The sequence below is a fragment of the Schistocerca americana genome, chromosome 5 (assembly GCF_021461395.2).
Source record: "Schistocerca americana isolate TAMUIC-IGC-003095 chromosome 5, iqSchAmer2.1, whole genome shotgun sequence".
Lineage (NCBI taxonomy): Eukaryota > Metazoa > Arthropoda > Insecta > Orthoptera > Acrididae > Schistocerca > Schistocerca americana.
In genome coordinates, this window is record NC_060123.1 from 294,012,608 (window position 1) to 294,039,458 (window position 26,851).

Consider the following 26,851-nt stretch of genomic DNA (forward strand, 5'->3'; position numbering starts at 1 on the left):
TGACAAATACACAGCTGGACTCACATTTTAAACTATAGACACATTATTATGTGATGAACAAACCCAGTGGCTGTATCCAGAATATAGCAATGATTATCAATTTTTGAAATCATAACGGGAACAACAATGATCTTGCATCATAAATTAACATAAAACAATCAGTCTAGATTGCAAATGGTGCCTATTTCTCTGGGAACTAGTTTCAGTCACCGACAGACCACCTTCAGACCTGTAGGTATCTCTGAAACTGATAAGTAGGACACGAATAATTTAGCTATTCACTTTACATATTTAAATAAGCCTTATGATCATAAAATAAAAATACATCATCAATAAACCCACTGCTGATGCATGAAATCAATTCATGATGCCATTGTACATGCTAAGAGGCACCTGTCAATTAACTGCTGGCTAGCATATGGATGATAAGGGTTATAAAGGGAGAGCTCCATCCATCAATCTGCAAGTGATAAGTTGATGACCAACAACATTAAGACACACAAAACAGATTGAGCATAATTATTCAAACTTCATATAGTCTGTGTGTAAGATTACAACATTAGTTATGACGGACAAAACATTAAAAATATTTTTAAACACTTGAAAAAGGCATTAAATATTAAATAAATCATAAGTAAAGGTTAAAACATGATGAACTGCCCTCTGCACACAAGAGATAGAACTATTTGACTATGTATATCTGGCCAAAAATTATGGCAAAGGCAGCGCCGACATTGGCACAAAGATGTCAAGAGCAGAACATCATCAGTTATCTAGGTAATGGGCATTTGCTAGTGTTACCGCTTCTGCAATAATAAATGAACTGTGTTTTGCTGTATGCATGTTGTTTTGTTGTACAACATTTGTATATGCATAATTACACTGAAATACTTACAAATAAAGATTAGTAATAGAGAACTTTTGAAAGACGGTGATAAAATATTTAAAACCGTATTTTGGAAAGAACAGAATTAGCATCAGTCAAGAAAGAAGTTCCTTGAGATAATAGATAATAATTTACATATATTAGTCACCGACAATATTTTACAAGTATTATGTTTTAAAAACTTCTGAATTACTAATCTAACAATGGAAAATATAGGGTGGAATGTAACAATATTATGAGAAGAAAAGTTGCTACTCACTATATAGTGGAGATGCTGAGTTGCAGATAGGCACGACAAAAAGATTTTCACACTTAAAGCTTTTGGCCAATGGCCTCTATCAACACACACACACACACACACACACACACACACACACACACACACACACACACACACGACTGCAGTCTCAGGCAACTGAAACCACACTGGGAGCTGCAGCGCCAGTGCATGATGGGAGAGGCGACTGTGTGGGGGAAAGGGGGAGGTTGGGGGGGGGGGGGGGGAGGGGAAGGGATAGTATGCTGGGGATGGCGGACAGTGAAGTGCTGCACGTTCGGCGGCGGGCACAGGAGAGGTGGGGAGAGGAGGGAGGGGGAGTAGCGGAAAAACAGAGAGAAATAGAGACAAAAAATAATAAAAACATTTTAAAAAAACACCCACCAACACTAGCTTTTCTGAATTGTGCAAGTGGGAACTTTCCCTGCAACAGATCCTACGTTCCCGTAACCCTCCTGGCCTCAATCTTCATTAGTCGCTGTCACCCATCCAGTCTCTTCCCTGCTCCCATTCCAGCACTACAAAGACTTCATTCCACCACCACACCCTGTCTTTTTTTTTATTTATTTCTCTCTATGTCTCTCTTTTTCACTACTCCCCCCCCCCCTTCCTAACCTCTTCCATGCCCGCCACCCAACCTGCAGCACTTCACTGTCCACCATACTATCCCTCCCTCTCCCTGCCCCAGCCTCCTCCTTTCCCCCACCCAGCCTCCTCCTTTCCCCCACCCAGCTGCCACTCCCATCATGCACTGGCGCTGCTGCTTGCAGTGTGGTTTCAGTTGCCTGAGACTGCAGTCACATTCACATGTGTGTGTGTGTGTGTGTGTGTGTGTGTGTGTGTGTGTGTTATTGACAAGGCCACCGGTGGAAAGCTTTAAGTGTGAAAATCTTCTTGTTGTGCCTATCTGCAACTCAGCATCTCCGTTATATGGTGAGTAGCAACTTTCCTTCTCATAATATTGAATTACAAATCTTTATTTGTAAATATTTCACTGTTCTTGTGTGCATATAAATGTTTTACAACAAAACAATGGGCATGCAGCTGAACACTCTTCATTTACTTGTTGCCAGCTGACGCATATTTTGCTAGAGCAGCAGCCCTAGCGGGCATCCGTTCCCTTGGTAACCGATGACATCCTGCTCTACACATCTCTACGTTGATGTCAGCATTGCCTGCACCATAATCTCTAGCAAGATATGAATGACCTAATCATTTCATCTATTGCACACAGAGGGTAGTTCATCGTGTTTTGGCCTTTACTTATGGCTTCTTTAATATTTAATCTCTTTTTCAAGTAATTTAAATATATTTTAAATGTATTGGGTATTGTAACTAATGTTGCAATCTAACACATACACTATATGAAGTTTTAATAATTGTACATGTGCTATTTTGTGTGTCTTAATGTTATTGGTTGTTCACAATTCATCATGCGGGCATCGATGGGTAGAGCTCTCTCTTTATAACCTGTAACATCCCTACCGTAGCCAGCAGTTGAAACCAGATGCCTCTTAGCAAAGTACTACAACCTCACCCGTTGGCTTCATGTGTCAAAAATGGGTAATATACACACATTTTTATTTTGTAACCTTGTTGCTTATTTATTGTTATATGGCATGAGTAGTTGTATTATTCTTGTCCGACTTTATTAATTTTAGAAGCATCTACCGGTCTGAAGATGGTCTGCCTGAAGATGGTCTGCCTATGACTGAAACCCGTCACCAGAAAAATAAGCATCAGAAAAATAAGCATCATTCGCAATCTAGACTGATTATTTTTTATTAAAATCACAATTATTATTTACTAAATCACACAGTCTCTCAGCTAATAATTCCATATGGACATTTTCATAGCAAATAAAGAATGCAATTTTGTTTTAACTAAATTGGACTCCATTGAGTACCGGCGGTGCATAGTGACCATTGAACATTCAAATGTAGAGAAGGACAGCACTCAGTCGCAGAATCTGTAATTTATTGTGGATGTACATTTTGAAAATAACACAGTCATCATTTGTGCATTACCAGAAGATTTATTTAGGCATAACCATGTCAAAGCTTAAAGATGTGACAACTGCCACTAGCATTTACATGGCAGTCCTTTGTTTCTGCCATGTAAATGCTAGCATCAATAGTCACAAGTTTACGCTCTGACATGGTTATGCCTATATGACTCTTCTGGTAATTCATCGATGATGAATATGTTACAGTCGAGATCTAGATCTGCAATAAATTATGGATTCTGCAACTGACAGCTGTCCTCTTTTACATTTGAGTAACTTTGTTTGTTTATACATAGGTGTGTGTGTTTCGTATCACAACAGCTCATCAAAGTACATATATCAGCCCACAGAAGAAAGAAAAGTTAGCAATATATACATACAATTATTCATTTCCACATAAAGGCAAATAAAACAAATGAAAAATGAAATCAACTGTCCACTAAAGCACGGAATCCAAACGAGTTTTATCAGAAAACAGGAAAGACAATAGACACACATTTTGCCATCGTATTAATAGCTGATCTGTACGGCTTCATTTTTGCCAAGATACATTTTGGCCTTTCACTCCTCTCCAACTGGCTTCCCGTAGTCACATTTTATTGCCTATACAAGTAGTTCAAATATATTCAAAATGCAGCTGACATAACTGTATTACCTACATTTAGCCAATGAAAGCGGATGAAACTCACTATGGTATAAATGAAGTTTTTTGGCATATTCATTTGCATTTTCCAAACTCATCAGTATTTTAATTGTTGTAACTCACTAACACAATCAATAGTTTGCTGTAAATACCACTGTCTAATGATTTTTTCCCCGATTCTGAGCTGACAGAAGGACTGTGGAGTGATTTCCTGGTAGATTAATACTCACCTTTGAATAGTCGTAACCAGTATATGGTAGATCTGCAAGTGCACCAGGTTTGTAAGCATCGAACAGTTTCCTCCGAATGCCAACACCTCTCTCAGGGTCCTTAACAACTGCTTCCAGTTGGTAAGAGGGCACCACACTAGCACGTACAAGCTGAAGCATTTCTTCATCTGTTAAAGCTGTTGCTCCCTCCTAATAAATACAAGATAGGCTCAATCAGATGTGACTTCTTCATTTTTTCATGTAACTCAAGAATCCTAAATAATTTTGTGCTATAATATTTAACTAGAATTTTATGCTCTGTCTTGAAGAATCAACTTTGACAGAATTTAGCTCAATTTTTCACCTCTGGCCTTATATTTTTTTTCTAATTTATATCCCACTCACCATGTTAGCTCTATGGTGTATTGTGACTGTAAATAGCAAAGAAACCACTTCTAAGGGGAAAGGAGATTTGGGGGGGGGGGGGGAGATAATGTGATATCTAACAAAGTGTTAGTAAGTCTTTCCTGAAAGTATTCATCTGGAATGTAGCCTTGCACATAAGTGTGAAATGCAGATGAGAAATAGTACAGGCAAGGAGAGAATAAAAGCTTTTCACATATAGGAATGCACTGAAGATTAGGTGGGTAAATCAAATAAGTAATGAGGAAGTAATAAACTTAATTGTGAGAAATGAACGTTATAACACAACTAGACTAAAAGAAGTGATCACTTGACAGGACTTACTCTGAAGCATCAAACAATCAGCAATTAGGCAATCAAGGGAGAGGGGGGGGGGGGGAGAAGATTTAAATGATTATAATCCAAATTCCATCCTGACTTCCGTTTTTAAAATATTTGGGAAGGTAATGTATTAAAAAATAGTGTCATACTGAAGCAGGAACAGTTTATTTAGTACACTATAGTGGCCATGCGGTTCTAGGCGCTACAGTCTGGAACCGCGTGACCGCTACAGTCGCAGGTTCGAATCCTGCCTCGGGCATGGATGTATGTGATGTCCTTAGGTTAGTTAGGTTTAAATAGTTCTAAGTTCTAGGGGACTGATGACCACAGCAGTTAAGTCCCATAGTGCTCAGAGCCATTTGAACCATTTTAAATCTTCAACTGAGTCCCACACATCTCACTTTAAGTCAACTCTTATTCATTATACATACTAGTGTAAAGAAGAGTTGGTACTTTTTGTAGATGAAGCATGTTCTATAACTAAATTCCAGATTTTCACGTAATTGCATGTTCGTTTCCTTTGCTCTTACACAAGAGGAAAGCAAAAATGTTCATCAGCTGTGCTCTGCCAGCATTGATATACTTCATTTAATTGAGACATATTTCATTATAATTACTTGTTTTCACAGATTTTAACTTCATGTTGCATGGTAAAAGCTGAAGACAGAAAATAAATTATCTCTAAAAATCACTTTTTAATGCAACTGTTCTGTGGCCCCCGAGCGGCACTCATGGGCCACAGCACAGTTGCAACATCTGAGGATGGGCTTATTGGAGCCTGAAACCGCTCATGATAATAAAAGAAATTTGCAACTGAAGCGGTATTTTCAACATCTGGTATTTTATAAATGTTTTGATAAAAAAATCTACATCTTTTAAAGCAGATACAATAGCAATACTATGTGTAGCGCTCTAGTAGCCACTAAGGTGTGTGGGACTTCATGTGGTTCAAGATTGTCAGTAAGGCAAACAATGGACTTGGAGCCCTAACTTTTCGTAATTCTAGTGATGTCTACCAATTCAGAACTATGGAGTGCATGTGCCAAGAAAGGTTGCCAAGTAGTACTTTTTAACAGTACACACTGTTTGTGTTCATAATGCTCCAAAATTATCACCTAAGTTAAAATGCATTTTTCTACGTTGAATGTGCAACAAGCAGATCACTTACTCTGTTAAGTCCCAGCTTCAACAACATATACTTGGTTACATACACAAAAAGAACAAAGCAGTGCATCATGTAAGAAGCAAATGTTGTTGCTGTAGCTACAGGACTTCCCTCTACAAATGAATTTTCCCAAGGACAGTGTTCTGCTATGACTTCTGCAAACATACCATGGTACAAACTTCAAGTGTCTAAATATTCCATGTTTCCGCAAAAGTGCAGAGGGCAACAGATTCTTGATGAATCATGGTTAAGGAGTAACTGTTTAGATTTTTGCTAGCAGGAGGCTCTGAGTAATGTATGGTGCTATGTAAGTAATCACCATATACAGACACAGCCGTCAATGAAACAACTTATGTATGCGGACATTTCATTGGCGATCCTATTGTTGACAAACTACATGGAGAATAACTCCGAGCCGTTATTGATCTCCTGCAAATTATCGGCTGCTTTCTACGACAGCAGAAAATTTAGGAAGTATTTAGTTGTTCATTGGGTTCAAAACGAATGATGAGATAGGATACTTTGGTAACCAGCAAAAATGGGCATTTTAGTAACCAGATCTGACTGTAAATTATTTCTTTAATTGGCACATCATAGTCTTTCAAAACAAAAAAATGAACTGTCTTGATGTACTTTACATGTTTATGGCACATATCAATGTGTGTCAAGATAATATAATAGGCTCTGGTGTAAGCCAAAAGCTGGTTTCAGATGAAGTTATTGTTTATGTTAAATACACTGCCTGACAAAAAAGTTAAACACCCCAAAGTGGTGGAGGAAATGAAATTAAACTTCACAGGTTGCAACTTTATATGATGCAATTTCAGTAATTACAATATCGAGCCAAATCTATGAAGAACTTGGCTTTATGAGCCCACTTATCAGTCCGATGTTGCAACCTCCTCTTGGGCTGCGTGCATGCCCTGATTCAGTTGAGAAGGGTGTCACAATGCCTTGTATCTTCTCCAGCGTCTCACAACCATTGTAACTGGTCACTGATATTCTGGGTACTGGCACTGGGACAGAGTTGACATCTGAGTTGTTTCCACACATGTTCAAGTAGAAACGTATCTGGGGCTCTTGCTAACCACAGGAGTACCTCAACATCACACACACAGTTCTTAGGGACACTTGACATGTGTGGATGAGCATTGTCCTCTTGAAACTGGCACTACGATAATGTCACATAAGAGGTGACACATGAAGATGCAGTATGCTTGTGATGTACTGTTGTACTGTCCGAGTTTCCTGAATCACTATCACCCACGACCTGGCATCATGCTCAATGGCTCCCCAGACAATGATGCCAGGAGTGACACCACAGCGCCTTTCCAAAACATTGGAAGAACAGGTCTTCTCCCAAAGTTGCTGCCATACTCATCAATGATGGTCATCCAGGGCAGTTCAGAACTTTGATTCAGCTCTGAACACAATATGACCCCATCATCAGCAGTCAATGCTGCTGATTTCCAGCCTATGGTGCAGGATAACACAGAATGTTGCAAAACGTTCATTACTTGTTCTTAGATGGAAAGAACAGATGTTAAGGAATTATGATGTGCTTTGTGTACAATATAACTATCCTCCCTTATGGTGATCAGACATCGTCAACTGGAATATTGACGATGAATAAGTCTGCCCTCAAGTTCCTGTGGAGTCCTAACGTTGGGACACTGTCACACCCAAATGCCCAACAAATCTGGATGGAGTGCGATTCAACCAGCTGGCAAAATGGAGATCCACAATGAGGTCCTTTTGAAACTCTGTCAGACATTGTCAACTCTCACTTGAATGTGTGGGACTTAATGTCATTTGGAGTGATTATTCAACATCTGATGCTGTTCACATCACTTACAGTCTATTAGGGCTGGTAACAACAATAAACATGAACAACACTAATGCTCTCTGGTGGCCATTACAGAGAACTGCAACTGTAATCATTTACATACACATCGATAGCGAATACTGTACGAAGTTACATTGCTATCTGATCATGTCTTCTACGCACTTCACTTTTTATATCAGGCAGTTTATTTAATAAAATATTTGCATTATATTACATATTTTGCATGTTGATATTACATAATAAACCAGGCTCTAGTTATAATTAATCTTGTTAGAGGGATTTTCAGAAAAAATTATTACTGATGTTCTTCAGAGAAATAGCATGTGGTTCTCAATACACAGGGTCTCATTTAATCTTAAGGAACTCAAAATATTCAGTCATGGGGCGGGGGAGGGGGGAGACACGAACTAATTAACAACAATCATGAACAGGTGTCAGTAAACACAGAACAATACTCAAAAGAAAAATTCCCTCAAGAAAACAATAAAACTGTGATGCAGAACTGCTTTCTGGAGGCAAAATACTTAATATCTATCATACACTCATATATAAGCACATGAAACCATCCTATCTTTTAGAACTATCAGTTCCTTCCTTTGAGATGAGAGAGGGATAGGATTGGAAGGTTTAAAAGCCTGGGCAGGTCATTTAGACTCCGGGATGTGAGGAACCCAAAAGTTGTGAGGACAATGGGTGACAAAGATTAAGACAGGATGTATACACAGACAAGGAAAAAAAAGAAAAAATTCCAGATTTAACAGTTAATAATGCACTTCTTCCCATGTGAAAATACACTTCTTCCAAGGTGAAAAATACACTTTTTCCATGATAAGTGACAGTATACTTTCCCTTGGAGCTGTAAAAATATCAATTCTTTGAATGGTAAAGGTTTTGTACACCAGAATGGAACTTCAGAAAACGAACACTCAGGGAAAAATAAGAAAACAAAGAATGTATTGGAAAGAACTGTGATGTGCAGCAACATTTATGCTGCAATTTTCATATTATGGTACTTTGCATATTTTTGTATTTGTATTATGAAAGTGTAGATTCCAAACAGCATGATAAGTTTCCAAAACATTCAAATCGAGATTAAAATGCCACTCATGTCACATGATCTCACTAGCTAATGACAGCAGATATTTAGAGCATGGGGGACATGACGTAGTCAGCCAATAACAACATCACTATTAAATAGTGTGAACGCACAAACAGGGAAAGTTAATGGTTTAAATTAATGTACATAGTGTAGCTACAAGAAAAGTTAAGCTTTCACATATAACATTGGTCTTTTTTGCACGTGTTACACTTTAAGATATATCACACAAATGTGACAGTAAAATTTAAAATAATGACATTAATGTGAGACCTTAACTTTTCCCAGCGAATCAAATGCTCAAATGCTGCCGGGTGACGTCGTCGAACACCGCCGATATTTCGACAGGAGCACACCCTGCCATTCTCAAGGCACAAATGCGCACTTGTGCCTTGAGAATGGCAGGGTGTGCTCCTGTCGAAATATTGGCGGTGTTCGATGACATCACCCGGCAGCAAACCCGTAAGTTATTTGAACAATGACATTAATGTCTGGTCTTCTGGGCTCAGATTTCTTTGAAGTGGCTAGTCCTTAATGAGTTAAAATTTAAATGAGAGTCAAAGGCTCTGTGATTTATGAAATTCATTGCACATTCACACACGTAACATAATTCATCTTGTGTAAAAGAAAATTTACTTTGAAACTAATGCTTTTCAAAGCACCATTCGCAATATTTTCCTGCAACCTGTTAGAAATAGCTTCGTTTCCGCAGTCACCTGAGAGTGCCAGAAAACAGACGTTACTGCGCTTGGGCAGTTATGTTGACACAGGAAGCCAATATGCTCATAGATACATAAAATTAAGAGATCTTACATGACATCCTAAAAGAAATAGGATACTCAAACAGCATAGGAATTTTGTAAACCATACTAAATTGCATAATTTGGCTTAAGTGCAAATTCATATGTCCAGATTCACAATGAAGTAGGCCCCAACCTGATATTAAGCTTTTCAGTGCAGTTTTTGGGATGCAAATTTTCTTGGAGTACCAGTACTGTATTATCTCATGTTTGGGTCTTTATTGTGGCATAATACCATACGTGCCAGAAGATGAAAATGTGCACTTGAAATTCAGTGAACAGTTGAAAGTAGCCAATAGTGCCGAATGAAACACTTTGTTTCTAATAAATTGACTGCCTCTGGGGAAAGATTAATAAAAACCACGTTTGTTTAGCAAATTGACAAAAATAGCTTCATTGTTCAACAAGGTGACTGACAGCCAAAACTGTGGAAGTAAAATCAGAAAATTGAAACTAATAACATATGTAAGCCTTCCGTGATTACACGAATGTATTTTAATTCACTTGATACCTCCCAACCACAGAAATCAATTTTGTTTTCATTTGCAATGAGAAGTGTACACGAAGAGGAAACAGCAAAATCACTAAATGTAAACACAGCTTACATGGAGACTAAACCCCTCTCCACTACAGCCCAGACTGCTATGTGCATGTGCTAATCTGGCAGCCGGGTGCGCAAGAAAAATTTTTCCGGGTAGTATCTGGCTGCTTGTTGCTACTGCTGATGCAGCAAACAGTCACATCTAAAGTGGCCGGAAACAGGAGGATGTACTGTCCACACGCAACTCAACTTAGCATGTGCGTTAGCCTATGGGCAACTGCTCAAACGAACTTAATGTAAACAGTTGTGACATCACCCTTTCGGCAGCAGTTTATTGATATGAAGTATTCCATAGTCTTCATGCTAAAGCCTTTGGCACATTTTACTGTTTATCCCTTCTTACCAGTGAAAATTACAAACATTTCACTGAAGACTAAAAAAACGAAAAATTCCTGGGATTCTAAAAAGTTCCCAGGTTTTTCCCGATTTTCTCCCAGATGAAAAAATTCCAGGGTTTTCTCAGATTTCCCAATTGTCCCAGACCATAAACACCCTGAAAGTTCATGGCAACGATGTGCGTCTTTCTTGTCCAAGGAAGGAATTGATACTTCCAAATAGTAAGATATTGTCGTGTACTTTTTTAAAGTATCTATTGTTGATATTAAATATTTTGCCTTCTGAAAGTAAATACTACCTAGAAATTCTGTCTCATAATTTTATATAGTATAATGTTTCAATTATCAGGGATGACCTCATAAAAATAGACTCTAAGAGAGCTTCTCCAACAGCTAAGTTCAGAAACTTTTGCTCTTTGCCTAATTGCTAGTTTCGAAATGAACAGCGTAATATACAGGGTCTTAGGTGTATAAGTGCAAACATTGTGATCATTGGTACTTTAATATATACCCACTTCAGTGTATTAGCTGTTTCTTCTCTGTGTCTAACAGCCTTTCTACAAACATGTCAAATAATTTACTATCTGATGTTTCCTGCATGGTCATAACTGCAACACAAAATGGACTATGCCTTTAAGTATCAACTAACTGTTTTGTGTCCATGCGTCCACACTTCAACACCCGACCTGCTGCCCAAGGGAAAATAAAAATTAATGATTTCCTCTTGCCACATGTACTTGGAGATACTAACCAATCTAAAATTATACTACTCCTAATGGTTCCCATTATTAGTCTGCAAAATGAAGAAAATACTGATGTAATATTGTTCAGTACAGAGTCCTCAAACACCAATAAAAATATCTGCACTTACACCCCTAACACACCGTACTTTGCATTCTAAAAATCATGAGTTACAGCATAATTTTCTGGGGTAGCTTTATAGAAAGAAGTATTTTTTTAGACAAAAGTATGTAATGCGAATTGTATGTGAAATTGAATACACAACCAATAGAGAAACAAAACAGTTCTTTACCAAATTTGTGTAATTATTGTCTACTATTCTCATCTTTTATGTTATTATTAAACGTGTGACTGTTCTTTATTTTGACTTTACTGCAGGAGTCTTTACATAGGCACAGTGGGCAACACCATACTCAGCCTTTGGTGAACAGAGATAACTAACATTTCCTGTAGTCAGTCACCAGTGAGACATAATTACATAAAATAAGATCATACAGTGGAAACTTCCTTTTTGACATATCAACAATGTAAGGAAAAGATAGACTGCTACTTGTCATAAATATTATATGTTAAGTTGCAGACAGGCCACAGTCTTTTCTAACAAAGGCTGTGACTGAAAGCTAATGTGCAAGTGTCTTTTAGCTGTGCCTGTCTGCAACTAAACGTGCCATCTTTATGGTAAGTAGCCATCTATCTTTTCCGTATACTGTTATACAAAGTAAAATTTATTTGAATCACTGCAGTAGTTATTTAACAGTTTAGAGTCCCTTGAAGTCACTGTACATAAGAAATCTTAGCAAGACAAAGTTGATAATTGTGAATGCATTTTGTGAAAATAAATGTACATTTACTGAAATCTAAACACCAAAGTGTCACCTTTGTCATTTCAACTGTCGCAAGTACACAGTTGTTCATCAAATGATAAAAAAAGATATTATCGGGCATTGAAGTGAGTAATGTGTGTTACAAGTCTTATAGTATGTGCTTTTTCACAGAGTTCAGCGTTTTAAATGTACCTTCATATTTCTTATGAAATGTATCGTTAATAATCCAGCACAGTTAAAAGGAAACATTACCTTCATTACTCATCACTAAGGTCAGCTTTGGCCCAGAAAGTACACAAAACAGCCCGAAAATGTTTGCTCACTTGTCAAAAAACATAAAATATCTTGACAGGTACCAATGAACACTTTTAACTTTAAATGTAACTAGTTCTTTTGGACAATTCATCCAATCCTGACTTTTTGACTCCAAAAATCTAGCACGGGTAACACAGAAACAAAGGTAATTACCTCGGTTGTACCTTAAATTTTACTACTGTCAGGAATAAGGTCAGAGAATTATATGCGAATTTTTATTAAACTGTAGAGAGTGTGCTACTTACTAAGCTGTACATAGCCATCACAAATAAATCATGTCTACACAGGGTGTTTCAAAGTTCGACAGCAAAACTTCAGGAACCAATTCCTCATATAACAAGAAGAGAACAAGTTTGGTAAATGCTTACCTCAAGAGAGCATGTCTTGGGCTTGAGCTTGGGCTCTAAAATGCATATTTTGCGAGATGTGAGCACTTGTTCAATAGAAGAGATGTTTTTTACAGTAACAAATATCAGCAAGTGCGCATAGCTCTTAAGATATGCATTTTACAGTCCATATTGCATTTTAGAGCCCATATTTACTGGACATTTTTCCACACTAGTTCCTCTCAAATTATGGAAAGTAAAGAGCTTTGCAGTAAAATATTTTTTTTCTTCTTGTTATACGAGGAATCCATTCATGAAGTTTTCCATTGAGTTCTGAAACACTCTATACAGAATTATATTCATAACCATATAGTTAGTAAGCTGAATCTTGTTACATCAATTTGATATACGTAAGGCACTTACATGTGGAATTAACAAATTTAATAACTGGAAGGAAACAGCATTTCCAGCACAGATTTGGCACTTTTCATAGCTTTTGTTTCAGGCTTATATTTCCTGTATACAACTATAACTCCTTTCCTAATAATTTGAATGCTGCTGCACAGAGAATATCTTACTGAATCTACCTCTTGTGTCCTTAAGCATTTCACACTTACCTTGGACCTATATATATCCACACACTGTTCTAAACTTCGACAAATTTGTGGTTCCTCTTTATCTTCATCAAGAGATGTCTTATTCACTGTTGTTTCTGTAACTGCAATATCTTGCTGTGCCTGTTGACATGTTGGAGATACTTCAGTTACAGGTTTAAGCTCTTGTGGTGGTGGTTGCTGCTGCTGCTGTTCCTGATGATCTGTCTGAACTGATTTGTGCTCAGTGTTAATTGCAATGAGTTCTTCACGAGATGGGACCTCCACCCAACCTATCAATAATAAACAAAAAAGAAGTCAGTTATAGATACACAACATAATCAATAAGTGTAACAGATAGTGATTGTGAGTAAAAAGTGCTAAAGTGCAACTAAATATTATATAATTTTAAGAGAAAAATTGGGTACAATATTATTGTACCTTGTATGGCTTGCACATCACTGGCAGAGCAGTAGACATCCCAACATTATAGCACAACTATGAAGGCAGAAAAAACTATGCTAAACATATACATGCATTGTCACTAACTTTAAGTGGTGTGCAACTGCAAATGTCTAAACCAAAGTTCTTTTCTGAGAAAGTGGCAGTGAACCCCTTTATATGCAAATATAATTTAAATATGGATTCAGTTTTTTCATATGAGGTGAGGGAAGCTGAGTTCAAAATATCAGCATGACCACTGCAGACTTGATTTTCCACAATTTTGCTAAATCACAATAAGTACCTGGTTATATAGCTTACTCAATTATACTTTCTCTATCACTGCCAAAGAAGTTGGTTCTTCATCTGGTAACCTACATACCTGCCAATGAAGCTTTAGATATAAAAATGATTCTAAAACGGAGATTTCCTATTACAGTTACACTATAATTTCAGAGTGCTAATTCTAAGGCAGGATTATTCATAATACTGGAATGTAGGAGAGATAAGCTGCTGACACACTCATTCTACTGAATAAAACTACAACATTTATGCACAAATGTGGTCAAAAAGTATGGAGAACATTGTTTTATAAAAACACTCACAAACTTACCGGCTTCAAGCATTGGACGCATACGATCGAAAGCATGGCCATGACTGTAACTCCTGTGCCTGCGTTCCCTGTCACTGGCCCGGTCAGATACCAGCATTTGCTCCCGAATATCCTCCTCACTTTCAAAGAAAACGAACTTTACAGCAAGTGCTAACAGCAGGATAAGAATGACAATGTGGTCAGCACTCACAGTCAGCCACCTGGAACATGCAATATTACAGTCCTAAAAATTTCAAGCTAGCTTTATCCAATATAAATTACAAGTCAGCAAACAGTATGTCATTATAGATTACAGTTATAGCAATATGAACAGCTATATCAAAATTTCCTTTGGCAAATATGACATGTTGTTTTACATATATAAGAAAGAAAAATCGTTTATACTGAAACCGTATCATTCATATTCAATTAAACAGTTCGTATATCATCTGACACATACAGTAAATGATCTCTTCTATATCCTACTAAATTTCACATACATTTTCTTTCAAATCATTAGCCGGATTTTTCAATCATATCACACATACAAAAATGTCAATAGCTGTTAAGTTAAATGTATTCCCTGATGAAACTGTAGATCAGCCTAAAAATAAGAAGTTACAAAGCACTCTTCAAAACAAAATGAGCTGAGTGAATATTTTTCTTTCTTTAATTTCTACACCTTCCTTTGGCCACTGTCAATTAAGGATAGGAAATAAAAGTCTAATTACCAGGTAACAGTAGAACTAGGCACAAGTTATTACAATAACAGGAGTCACTAGCCATTGGAATCTAGGCTCCCTCATGTCTCGATAAAAAAGACTAAAACAAACAGAAACTGTAACTTTTCTTTTCTTTAAGAACATAAAAAAAATCTTGTTTACAGAACTTGGAGAATTTTGTAAATATTGTGTATCTGTAGATGGGTAACTGAAAAATATATAATTTCACTAGTGTATCCAACAGAAACAAGTACACATGACTCAGTCACGTGCAATGTACTTTACAGTCGTTCAGTTTTGGTGTGCACTAACATGTAGATGAATACATTTTGAATGTTAACAGATACCATTATTCTTCCATAGTGAATGTAAGTGAACTGCTACATGTGATTCAAATCTCTTTTTGATTACCAGTTCTCTAGGAACAATTCTAACATTATCAAATTTTCTGTTATGTATTGAAATTCATTTCACATTTGTCATTACTGCAACTTACCTAAGCAGGTACTCGCGGATAGAGGATGCTGTGAAGTCATCAGTATGGTTGTAGACAGCAGTAGAAGAGACAGAAGTAGTGGGGGAAACCACCAATGGCAGGGATGTTCCTGGGACTCCCACAGAAGGCACACTGGTTGTATCGTCGCCGCCAAGTCCCCACCGACTAAGAGCATAAGAAAACAAGTGGTGGCTCATAGTGGGTACGACCCAACACCTTTGGAACACACAAATAGAACGACATCTGACAGGAAGTGTGACCCTGCCCTCAGACCTGTAACTTCCTGTTCTGGCTTTGACAGTGCTTACGTCATCACGGCACTATCCTCTCATCTTTCAAATACGTAAAAATGCGCCTGTCATTACATAAGCAAAAGCGGATGTCATTGAAATTACCTTAGTTAACTAATACGTCTCTGTACTTATATTTGTAGACAATTGAATAATCTGAATATAATCTTCTGATAACATTTATAGGAAAATATTTTTGATATTAGATAAGTAATATTTAACAAAGCTAAAGAAAAAAGGAAAATATTAAGTGCTGACCCACTACCAAATAACGAGTCTTTGCTTAAATAAATGCACAGCAGAGAAATTCATTTTCTACAATGATTGATATGGAGAACCATGTTCTAAAATACTGCCCTAAACTGTACTACAGCAGTAGGTAAGGAGGGAATGAAATAAAAAATGGAAATGCCAGAAGGTATTATTACCTTAAACTTTGGCTGTTGCTACACACTTTATGTATACTTAACCAAACAGAGAAAAATTTTACTGCACCAGTTTTAAAATTACATTCCACTCTTAAGGATGCTGTGAAAATGTTTCATGAAACAGTGACATGAACTCAAAATTTTATCCAGTTATAAACACATTTGGGACACCATAAAAACAAATAACACACTGCTGTCAAGTTCACAGGACGTTATAAACACATTTGGGACACTATAAAAACAAATAACACACTGCTGTCAAGTTCACAGGACAAAGCATGCATTGTGTAACACTATATGCAGCACAAAATGGAAGAGAATGTGAAGCAGCAGTCAAGGACTAATACCTTGGGACCACAAATAGCTATTCCTTCACTCAAGAATAATTTCAAAAGCCATTAAAAGAAGGAAACAGGTTGCTTCAAAGACTGGCCAGCCTTCACCTCAACTTATCTGTTATGGTAACAAAGTTGTGAATGAATATATGGAATACATTGCTATTTGTGACCTATGAGAAAGATATGTGACATGAAATGTTTAAAAAATGGTTCCTATGCTACATAACTGCAAAATGCAAAGAATACTCTAGGTCAATATGTAATAGAAATGATACAGTTTCACATTTATATCTTTACATTTCCATTCGCATAATTTGCAAATTCAGTTTCCAAATGTAAGTATTTGCCCTTGTAATTTGCCAGTTGGTTAGCTGAATTTTCCTATGATGGAACTTTACATCAGTGATATGTTACTGCACACTCTGATGATATCAAGAAACATGGTGACATAAACTGAGGCTTTCAAACCTTTTGGGACAAATAATGTGAAGAAATAAAGTGAAGCATTATGTTTGACCATATAGTGATACTTCGTTTAAAGCAATAAATTCTTTGTCTACACCACATAGCATCCGAAAAGTCTGGTGTCCCAAGATAATATCTTAACATATCTATAATGCTGAATAAACTGTACATACCTATGTGCATGAACCAGTACAAGACCTGCAGACATGATCACCTTGACTCTCTGCACCACTGGATTTGGTTTTTCCTCCTGGAGCACATGGCGCACTATAGCTGAGCGTTCCTGCCAAGCAGGCCTGCCGTGCTTACCAGCTCGTGATAACTGTTGGCAGGATGATGAATTAAATATTGCCACAATATATAAAGTAAGTAAAATGGTCAAAACAGGGAAAAATTTCAGAAAGAAAAATAAAGTTAAATGATGGCAAAATTAAAAGTAAAAAAAAATAAAAATTTGATTCTTATTCCTCTAAGCAATGAATACTCTGTGAATAACCCTATTCCAGATTACAATACATTCACTGAATGCAACAAATATCAAGGAAATGTCCCTTTAAAAAAATATGATTATCCTAAAATACATATTTAAGGTCAGGTTCTGAGACTCGCAGTTCACAGGTATATAAAATTCGATATTCTAGAAATTACTTGATCTGGCAATGAGTCTACTTACCTCTAAGATAAGAGAAAGGCATGCTGGATAGAATGTCATGAAGACAATGTAATTAACAATGACAGACATGCAAGCAAAACAGCACAGGACCTCCAATCTGCGAACACCTGCAATAGTAATTTGTCTTTAAGAAATTTTCTTAATAAAATTTATTTAAAACATGAGGTTATGCAAAAAACACATTAAATTATAATTCCAAACTCCTATTTCTGTACATGACAGAAGTAAAATTTTGTTCTTTGTTGAAGTCATTCATTTCCAGTCTGTTATGTTTTTCCTAAGAACTGCTAAAACGTAAATGCCATCTGGAGGAATTAACATGCTAACTTCGTTTCTAACTACTGTAAAGATATGTATCTTATTGCTTAGAAAGTGGAATATTGAATCTGAAGCATGTTATACACATACAATAATTTGTGCACTATGGATTATCTTCATTTTTGACAAAGGTGCACTTAATAAGCACTGAAATTGTGAATAAATTGACTGTTTCATTATATGCAGTTCATAATTACCCATAGAGCCAGAATTTTACTTCTATATAGTCTACAATATTATTAAACTATTTACTAAACATATTCATCTGATCAAATTGACAAAACTGCAGCAAGTGTATTTTGAAGCTTTACTGTGTACTTTTGATGCATTACCTGAGAGAGTCCCAACACCAATGACAAGCGCCTCAACAAGTGTGTCCAGTGTGAGGGCAGGTCCCAGAGTTGCCATCCCTCGAGCAATATTACGTCGCACTTCTTCTGTGTTGCTAGCGCTAAGTGCTAACTGTGCCAGAGCACTTGCTTTAGATAGATCGATCAGCAATAGAAAGAAAAATAATGCATCTCTGCAAAGAATAAATAAGCGATTATTGTAGTTTTTGACTTGAAGTTAAATGACAGAGAAAACTGATTCATATGATTCAACTTTCTAACACTAGTCTGTCGTAGTGCTACCATGTGCAAAGTCAACCATATTCACAATTATAAATAATGTATTGAAACTGCACAATAAAAATGTCAGTGAATTTCATGTAACAACAAGAAAGAAAACAAAAGAAGTATAAAAAATTTTAAGTTGGAGTGGATATACTCACAAGTTTGCAGGTTATGATAGCATTTGAGGAGGAGGCAAATAAGTGTGTCACACATGTACAGTTTCCACAAACTGAGGGAAAAGGGATACACATAAAAATACAGAATGAGGCAAGGATGACCAAAGACTTGTAAGACACCCATACTTCTGGTCTGCTACATTTACAAGGGATTAAGACTTAACACTACTTATAGGTACAGTTCTAGAGAAGTTGAAAGAAACCTTGAATGATAGAACCGTGTGAAAAACAGAAACAGGAAACGAAAAACTGGAGAACAAAAGCTGGAAAAGATACCGTAATAACCAAGCAAGAAAAGCAGTGTATTTTGTTAGACAAATGTGACAACGAAACAGTATTTAAGACAAAGTTCTGTTATAGTGTTGCGAACATTTGTACATGAAACAGAAGATTCATGTGACGCATATATAAAAAAGGTGAACCTTTCCTTGATGCTATGGGTAAAAGTAAATTCTTCAAATGAGAATTATGAGAGTGGTTTGATGAGTATGGTAAATTTCCAATAAAGAATAGAATATTTTTTCTGCCTCTAAGATTGGTAAGCTTGATTATTCCAAGGATCATAGAAAGAATTTCAACACTGTACAGCATACACTTCATTGTTGTCAGTCATCTGAATTGGTCAGTGTGTTGACTGGGATGAAAAAATAAATAAAGAAAATAAAAAGTTTATTGTTGTGATTAAACATTTTCATTTGATGGGTTGGGCTGCTACACAAAACAAAACAGAACTAGATGAAGTTCATGTGGACTCTGTACCACCATCAAAAAGCATTTATTTTTGGATTTATGAATTTTAAGCTTGGGCGGATGAGCACCAAAGACAAACCATGCTCCACTCATGCAATTGATGTCACCACAAAGGAAACCATCGGCAAAATCCAAGAAATGGTAACGCATGGCCACTGAATAAAAATTTGAGAGATTGGTTAAGACTGTATGCATCTCAACTGAGTGAGAGCATTATATCCTGCAAGGAGAACTGGCTATGAAGAAGCTGTGTGTGAGGTGGGTGCCGTGATTGCTCACAGTCAATAAAAAGTGGATCTAGCATGACATTTCAACATAATGCCTGGCAATGTTTAATCACAATCTGCAACATTTCCTGCACTTACTAATTACATCACTACACCAATTAAAATGACAGTCGAAACAATGGACAAAGGCTGTTGAATGTGCACTGAAGTAGTAAAACACAATTTTGTCAGTTGGTAAGGTGATGGCCACAATTTTTGGGTGTCCGCAAGGAACCATCCCCATAAATTACTTGTAGAAAGGCTGAACCATAACTGGGCCCTATTGCACTTCATTGTTAGATCATTTGAAACTTGCATTGGCTGAAAAAAGACCAAGGTTGGCACACAAAAAAATGCTCTTTCACAAAAATAATACACCATTCAACACATGAGCGATAATAATGGCAAAAGTGAATGAATTAGGCTTTGAACTGGTTCCTCTTACTCCCTATTCATCAGACTTAGCCCCCATTGACTTCTTGCTGTTCACTAACTTGAAAGTTTGGCTTCCTGGGAAGAAATTTTCATCAAATGAGGAAGTGATAGTGGCACTCAATGAGTATTTTGCATTGGCAGAACCTATTGTCCAATGGCAAGAAAACGCTGGAGGATCACTGGATCAAGTGCATAACCTCCCCTTCTCCCCCCCCCTCCCCCCCCCCCCCCCCTCTCTCTCTCTCTCTCTCATGCATGGCGCACGTGCCCCACACTTCCTTTATTAACAGTTACTGTTTTTACGAGAGAAAGTAAAGTTTCAGAGTCGGTTGCTTGGAGAAGAATGAGCACACTTCTATACTTCTTTTGTTATGATTAAAGAACTGTGGCTCACAGTCAATAGTAAAACATGGAAATAAATTTCCAAAGAGTTTGGATTCAATACCCAGTCAGAGTCGCACAACTTTTTGTAATACACATTAAACTAGTAAAGCACTGTGATGGTCAAACAAACCTTCAGGTTGATGACAGCTTTACTTTTAACCTTCTTTCAGACATATTACGCAATTACTTTTTTCCGTAATTCCTATAAACTTAGTTTGGATGCACACTACATACTGTATGAGTTTTTCAGAAATCCATTACTGGTCCAATTAATGTAACAATGCTGTCATATGCACTGAAAGTAGAACACATGAAATCAAAATGTCTTAATTCTTCTTTATCTTCATTCTTTAGCCAAAGTAAAGAACACAAGTGTTACTTCTTTTTGTTTCCCCTTGTGCAGAAGGAACTTTTAATATGGATAACTTGTTGATCTTATCAGTTCCTATTTTCTTTACTGATAAGAAAATTGACACAATAGGCACTCTCAGGACTTCTAGTAAATGCCTCAATCTCAGAATAAATTGGCATTTACACAAATAAAACATTCATACTCAGGGCCTGCATATGAGAAAGACTTATTACCACTAACTTTTATTCTCACTTACACAGAGAAACCATGAAGGTACAAAAACATCTGAAGTACAGTAGTTTTAAAAAAAGCAGTAAAAGACAGCACTAAAAAAATATGGATATAAATCATACAGAGGCGGTGCATGCACAATTACCGTAACAAACAACAATCACCATCAACAGAAGCAAACAGAAAAAAACAGCAAAGTACTGAATAGCAGCTATTGTTTTAAACATGCAAGGTAAGAGGATAGCTTAAGGCTGCTTGAAATCTCCAAGCAAATCTGCCACAGTAGCAGACCAAACAGAAGATCATGCTCAGTAAAACAAAACAAAAATTCAGAATCTTTCCCCCAAACATTTAATCTATTGTTTCAATAACTTCAAATGGAATACACTGTTTTTAATCATAGCTCAATCACAAAAAAAATCAAGAAACAGGAGACAATAAAAGACCTGAGCATCATCTCATGTACTTCCAGTTAACAGTGAATGCGTAAGGTGCTTTTAGTATTTTGAATAACAGCATTATCAACATCAAGCACTAATAATCTTATAATTCAGTTTAAATGAGGTTAAGAAAGAAAGATTTATCATAACTTTATTGAAAGAACTGTCCAAGTTCAGCTTGAGATATGAAAACCATGAAATACTGAAAGCAGACTGGTTAGAACAGGATTTGATGCCTAAAATTTCTGGTTACAGGTCCAGCACTTGACCATCTTGTAAGAGCACCTACAGACTTTGTACCAGATATCTAAATCATGATAACTTACTTGAGATCAGATATATCACTGTGAAGAACATTGATGACACTTGTGCTGAATACAAAACTGGAGAAGACAGTAAAGAGTCCGGCAATACCTGAAACAAGACACAATTTTCCCCTGTAAATAGCAGGAATTCACCATGTTAAAAATATTATAGTTTGGATTTTACACAGTAAGTCCTTTCCATGCATAACTTCTTTGTAAAACTGTGATCTCGATGGACAAATATTTCAAATGTTTAAAAAGAAAATAATGATACATAATGCCAAAAATATAAAAAAAAATCCTTATCTGGTAGTCTTTCTTGATCTCACAAGAGACCAGAGAATTTGTCCCATACCCTATTGAAGCAGGTCACTGCTTTGCTCACTAAACCTGCAAAATATTTTTTCAGTCAACATCACAACTTCTTTATTTTAATTTCCTTTTGTAAGACTCTATCAAACATATGTACAGGCAACACAGTGGTGTTATATAATACTGTGGTCACCCTACACAATAGTGTTTGATCCTCTGGGCCCTATTCTACAACTCTTTGGCATGTAGTCAAGAGATAGATGGCATTTGATGTCTGTGTACAGTTGCATAATTTTGTTAGACAATGAGGAGGTGGTTAGTGAGCTTTAAGCTGTCACTCAATGACATTCCAATGTCTCCAGCTAGGTTGATATCTGGTAAATTTGATGACTAGAGCTTAAAGTACCCTTAAACATCATTCTCTTGGAACCACAGTTGCAGGATTCAAACCTTACGATAAGAACTACTAGATGTTAAGCACATAAAATCTTTGTGGCTGAAGATTGCTGTAATTACATCGGTTTTATTAGTTTTGTACTATTCAACTAACAGACTAATGAACAAGTCAAAACCTATGTTTATGATACCATGCTGCCTGAACTGGATTGTACAAATGTAAATGTCATGTCGCTAGGGCCTATCGTCGGGTAAGCCTGTCACCTAGTGCAAGTCTTTTGAGTTGACGCCATTTCGGCGTCTTGCACGTTGATGGGGACGAGATGATGATGATGATAGAGACAACACGACACCCTGTCCCTGAGTGGAGAAAATCTCCGGCCCAGCTGGGAATTGAACCCACACCCCTTGGCATGACATTTTGTCGCACTGACCACTCAGCTATGGGGGCGGACACTGGATTGTACAATAATACAATTTTGCAAGGTTGATTCAGTGGCACATGTGGATACTGTCTGAAAATTCTGTGTGTATATATATATATATATATATATATATATATATATATATATATATATATATATATATATAAAAATTGTGTGGGGGGGGGGGGGTTATTGACAAGCAAAAGTTTCAAGGGTGTTTGAAAGTGTGTGTTTTGTCAGAAGTTGCTAAGTGCTCTCACTCTCAAATACTGGATGTATACAATCTGTATAATTTCTATGTTGTGAATTAGGCTACCTCAAGAGATGTATTCAGTTTCTTAATTTAATACTTGACTTACTGTGTTACATCTTTAATGTAAGATTATCTCTCTTAATAAGTAGAGTATGACAGCATCTTAAATTTTTGAATCCATTCAATAATTACATGAAACACCGAAAAACAAATTTTTGTTGTCCCTGGAAGCCAGCTGGGAATAGGTGACATTTTAGACACTCTTCTTCCACCCCTTAAATCCGTCTCAGGTCGCTAGCAGTGGGTGAAGGGGAGGTTACACTGCTTTCAGTGCCCATTTCCCCCACCTGTGCATTCTCTGGATGACCAATAAATAGCAAACCAACCCACTGCTGAAGAATATATAGGGTGTAATGGGTATAAGTGCCGATATTTTTATATGTGATACCTTAATATGTACACACATCAGTGTGAGAGTTGTTTTTTCTCTGCATCGAACAGTCTTCCCGCAAACATGTCACAAATTTACTACCTGATGTTTTCTGCATGATCGTAACCACACCATTAAGTGGACTATGCCTTTCTGATTAGACCAACCATTTTGCATTCAGTCCATGTTTCGTCATCTGTCCTGGTGCCCAAGGGGAAATTAAGCATTAATGCCTTGCTCTTGTCACATGTACTTGGAGGTACTAACCAACATAAAAACATACTATATCTTATTATTAGTCTGAAAATGATATAAATATTGATGTAATACTGTTCAGTATACTGTCCTCAGAGAGAATAAAATGTATACATAGGTATAAATGGTACCACAGAAAATTAAAGAGATGTTGCATTCAGTAAAAGACTGCCTCGTGTTGAGGGTATTTTGCATGTTTACAAGAAAGTGACGAAAATTGTGCAGAACAGACGTATCCTAGTCTGTACTAAACATATACATTATAATACGTTTAGAAACGTGGAAAAGTCAAATGCGAAAAACTTCTTGTACTTCGACTTACTGGGCCTGAGTTAAAAAAAAAAATCGGATATGCACTCGTAAATTTAACAGGCAGTGGCTACGATGTTAGTGAAATCTGAAGCTAGGCGGTAGAAACGAAGCGTAAAAAAAAAAATTATTTCAGATGGAAGTGGTGGTGCTGTGACAGTCATCGTTCTTCTTAAATCTGCCAGGTGGGACCAAGTGGGGGTTACGCTGCTTTCACTGCCCACTTCCCGCATTTGCGCATGTCTCAGATGACCAGCAAATAGCAAACCAGCCCACTGCTGGGTTAACAGACGCGTCCGCCCGGGCACTCTATCACCTCCTGACGAAGTGAATAGAGAATTCCTTCAAAGGTCGAGCTTTGACTCGGGCACCGGCTGAAAACGGTGAACTATTATACACCAGTACACGTACCAGACGATGGCAACAGCGGTGTCACCAGTATAGCTTTCATGACAAGGTCATTTTATTTTTGGAAACTAGCCACAGTGGACTGCCAAGAAAGATTAGCAGGTCAAAGGGAAAATCTACCGAGTATTTGACCCCCTCCGCTGGGAAATAAGAACATGGGCACGGGACGGCTGCCGCTCTTGCGAGATAATTGTTATCTTCTGGAAAATAACTCCTTCGAGCTTCTAGGTTTCAATTTTGAACAATATTCCGGAGGTTTTACACCAGTCTTCTAAATTATATCAGCTAGCACGATTTACTAGCTGCGGAAAATTCATCTAGTCACTACTACGGAATCTCTGGGTACAGGGGTAATCGGCGCTAAATACTAAGAGGTCGCCGGCAGGCTTTTTTTGTGTAAGCTTCTTTCAAATTTTGTAATGAAAAGCAGCAGACCTCCTAATCGTCAATTCAATTGTTATATGCTCGGTAACTTTGACCACATTGTTTTATGATATATGTGAGAGGGTATGAACGTATGCGGCACACGGGTGCTAACGGGCTACCAAAACAACTGCATAATTTGAAACTCAGGGTTAAAAGATCAAGAGGACGATCAAGACTCAGATACTAGGTTATGGTGAAATCTGACGTTGAGCAGAGAGGACATACTTGGGACAGCATCGAAGAGAGAGTGAAGTTTAAAAGGACCGTAATTGGTGGACAAGCTTCGTTCGCTGACACGTCGACTTAGATGGAACGACGTGGGATATATTAATGATGATGATGATGATGATGATGATGATGATGATGACGACGACGACAATGATGATGATCTTAACATGTACGGCCATTTCTTTTCTTGTATTTTCATAAACATTCATTAATCCTAAGCCAATGACTCAAAGAGATCTATTTCATTGACAATGATGGGTTTCTACTCTAGATTCTATTATTTAAGTAGCTTCAGCTACAATATTTAATTTTGTTTCTTAGGCAGCAAGTACTCATCCACCAAATCAACTATCTTGCTGGAAAACCGCTTCACTCCCGCCTCTGTTGAGACACACAACTTTGTCTTTTCTTGCTTGGACAAACGGCTGCCTAAGTAGCTTATCTACTCTTTTCGGTAAGTTCTCTGGATTGCCCATACTCGCCGATGGGACGCTAATTTGACAGTCGCACCCTCAACTTTTGTTCCCTTCAATTTAGTTTCGTTATAACGTTCCGAGTACATAATCTGTCGGAGTGTGCGCCGATTTGAAACTCCCAGGTATATTAAAATTGTTTGCCAGACCGGGACTCGAAACTGGGAGATTGCCTTTCGCCGTGAGGTGCTCTACCGAGTGAACTAAGCACGACTCACGACGTGCCTTCATAGTTTTACTTCCGCCTGTAACTAACTCCACGTTCCAAACTTTAAGGAAGTTGTCCCGCATGCCCTGCAGGACTAGCACTCCTGGATGAAAATACCCTAGGCTCGAGTCCCGGTCCAAAACACAACTTCAACCAAGAGGAAGAGGGAATACTGGCGAAGATGCCGGGTGCGCATTTTCTGCCCAATGTTAATCGATAAGTATTTAGCTGAAGGTCGAACCAGAACAGAAGCGTTATCTGCTGTTTTGCAAAAAGAAAGAGTTTGAGCGTTAGGGCGCAACACGTGTCGTTCACTTATTGGTAGATAAGCGACATAGGACGGGTATTTTAAATCAAGTGCAACGGCGTGACTTGATAGATGAATGGGTAACTGTCAAACTACAAATCTAAGAGGTCCATCACGCCAAATTATTCAACGTTAACATATTCGTTCTTCGGAAATTAGTTGAGAAGGTTGATTCATAGACCGAAGAGGCATGGGTACATCACTATCACCGATACCTAGTAGTGTTGCGTTGAAGCAGGTTTCTGAGTGACGACCGTTTGATTTCGGATGATCGATGCGTTCGTTCAAGACCGCGCTAC

General features: G+C 37.4%; 1 protein-coding gene across 4 annotated transcripts in view; it reads right to left on the reverse strand.

Annotated features, from left to right (window-relative positions):
* The window catches only part of LOC124615930 (3-hydroxy-3-methylglutaryl-coenzyme A reductase), a 391,620-nt gene that overhangs the window by 12,786 nt on the left and 351,983 nt on the right, over positions 1-26,851 (reverse strand). For all 4 annotated transcript variants that reach the window (XM_047144117.1, XM_047144113.1, XM_047144116.1 and 1 more), the window contains 8 exons: positions 22,144-22,231; positions 18,502-18,692; positions 17,852-17,958; positions 17,352-17,500; positions 15,658-15,822; positions 14,461-14,660; positions 13,431-13,699; positions 4,042-4,230 (listed from right to left, as the gene is read on the reverse strand). In XM_047144117.1, the coding sequence (XP_047000073.1) occupies positions 4,042-4,230; positions 13,431-13,699; positions 14,461-14,660; positions 15,658-15,822; positions 17,352-17,500; positions 17,852-17,958; positions 18,502-18,692; positions 22,144-22,231 (1,358 nt within the window). The remainder of the gene's footprint in view (positions 1-4,041; positions 4,231-13,430; positions 13,700-14,460; positions 14,661-15,657; positions 15,823-17,351; positions 17,501-17,851; positions 17,959-18,501; positions 18,693-22,143; positions 22,232-26,851) is intronic.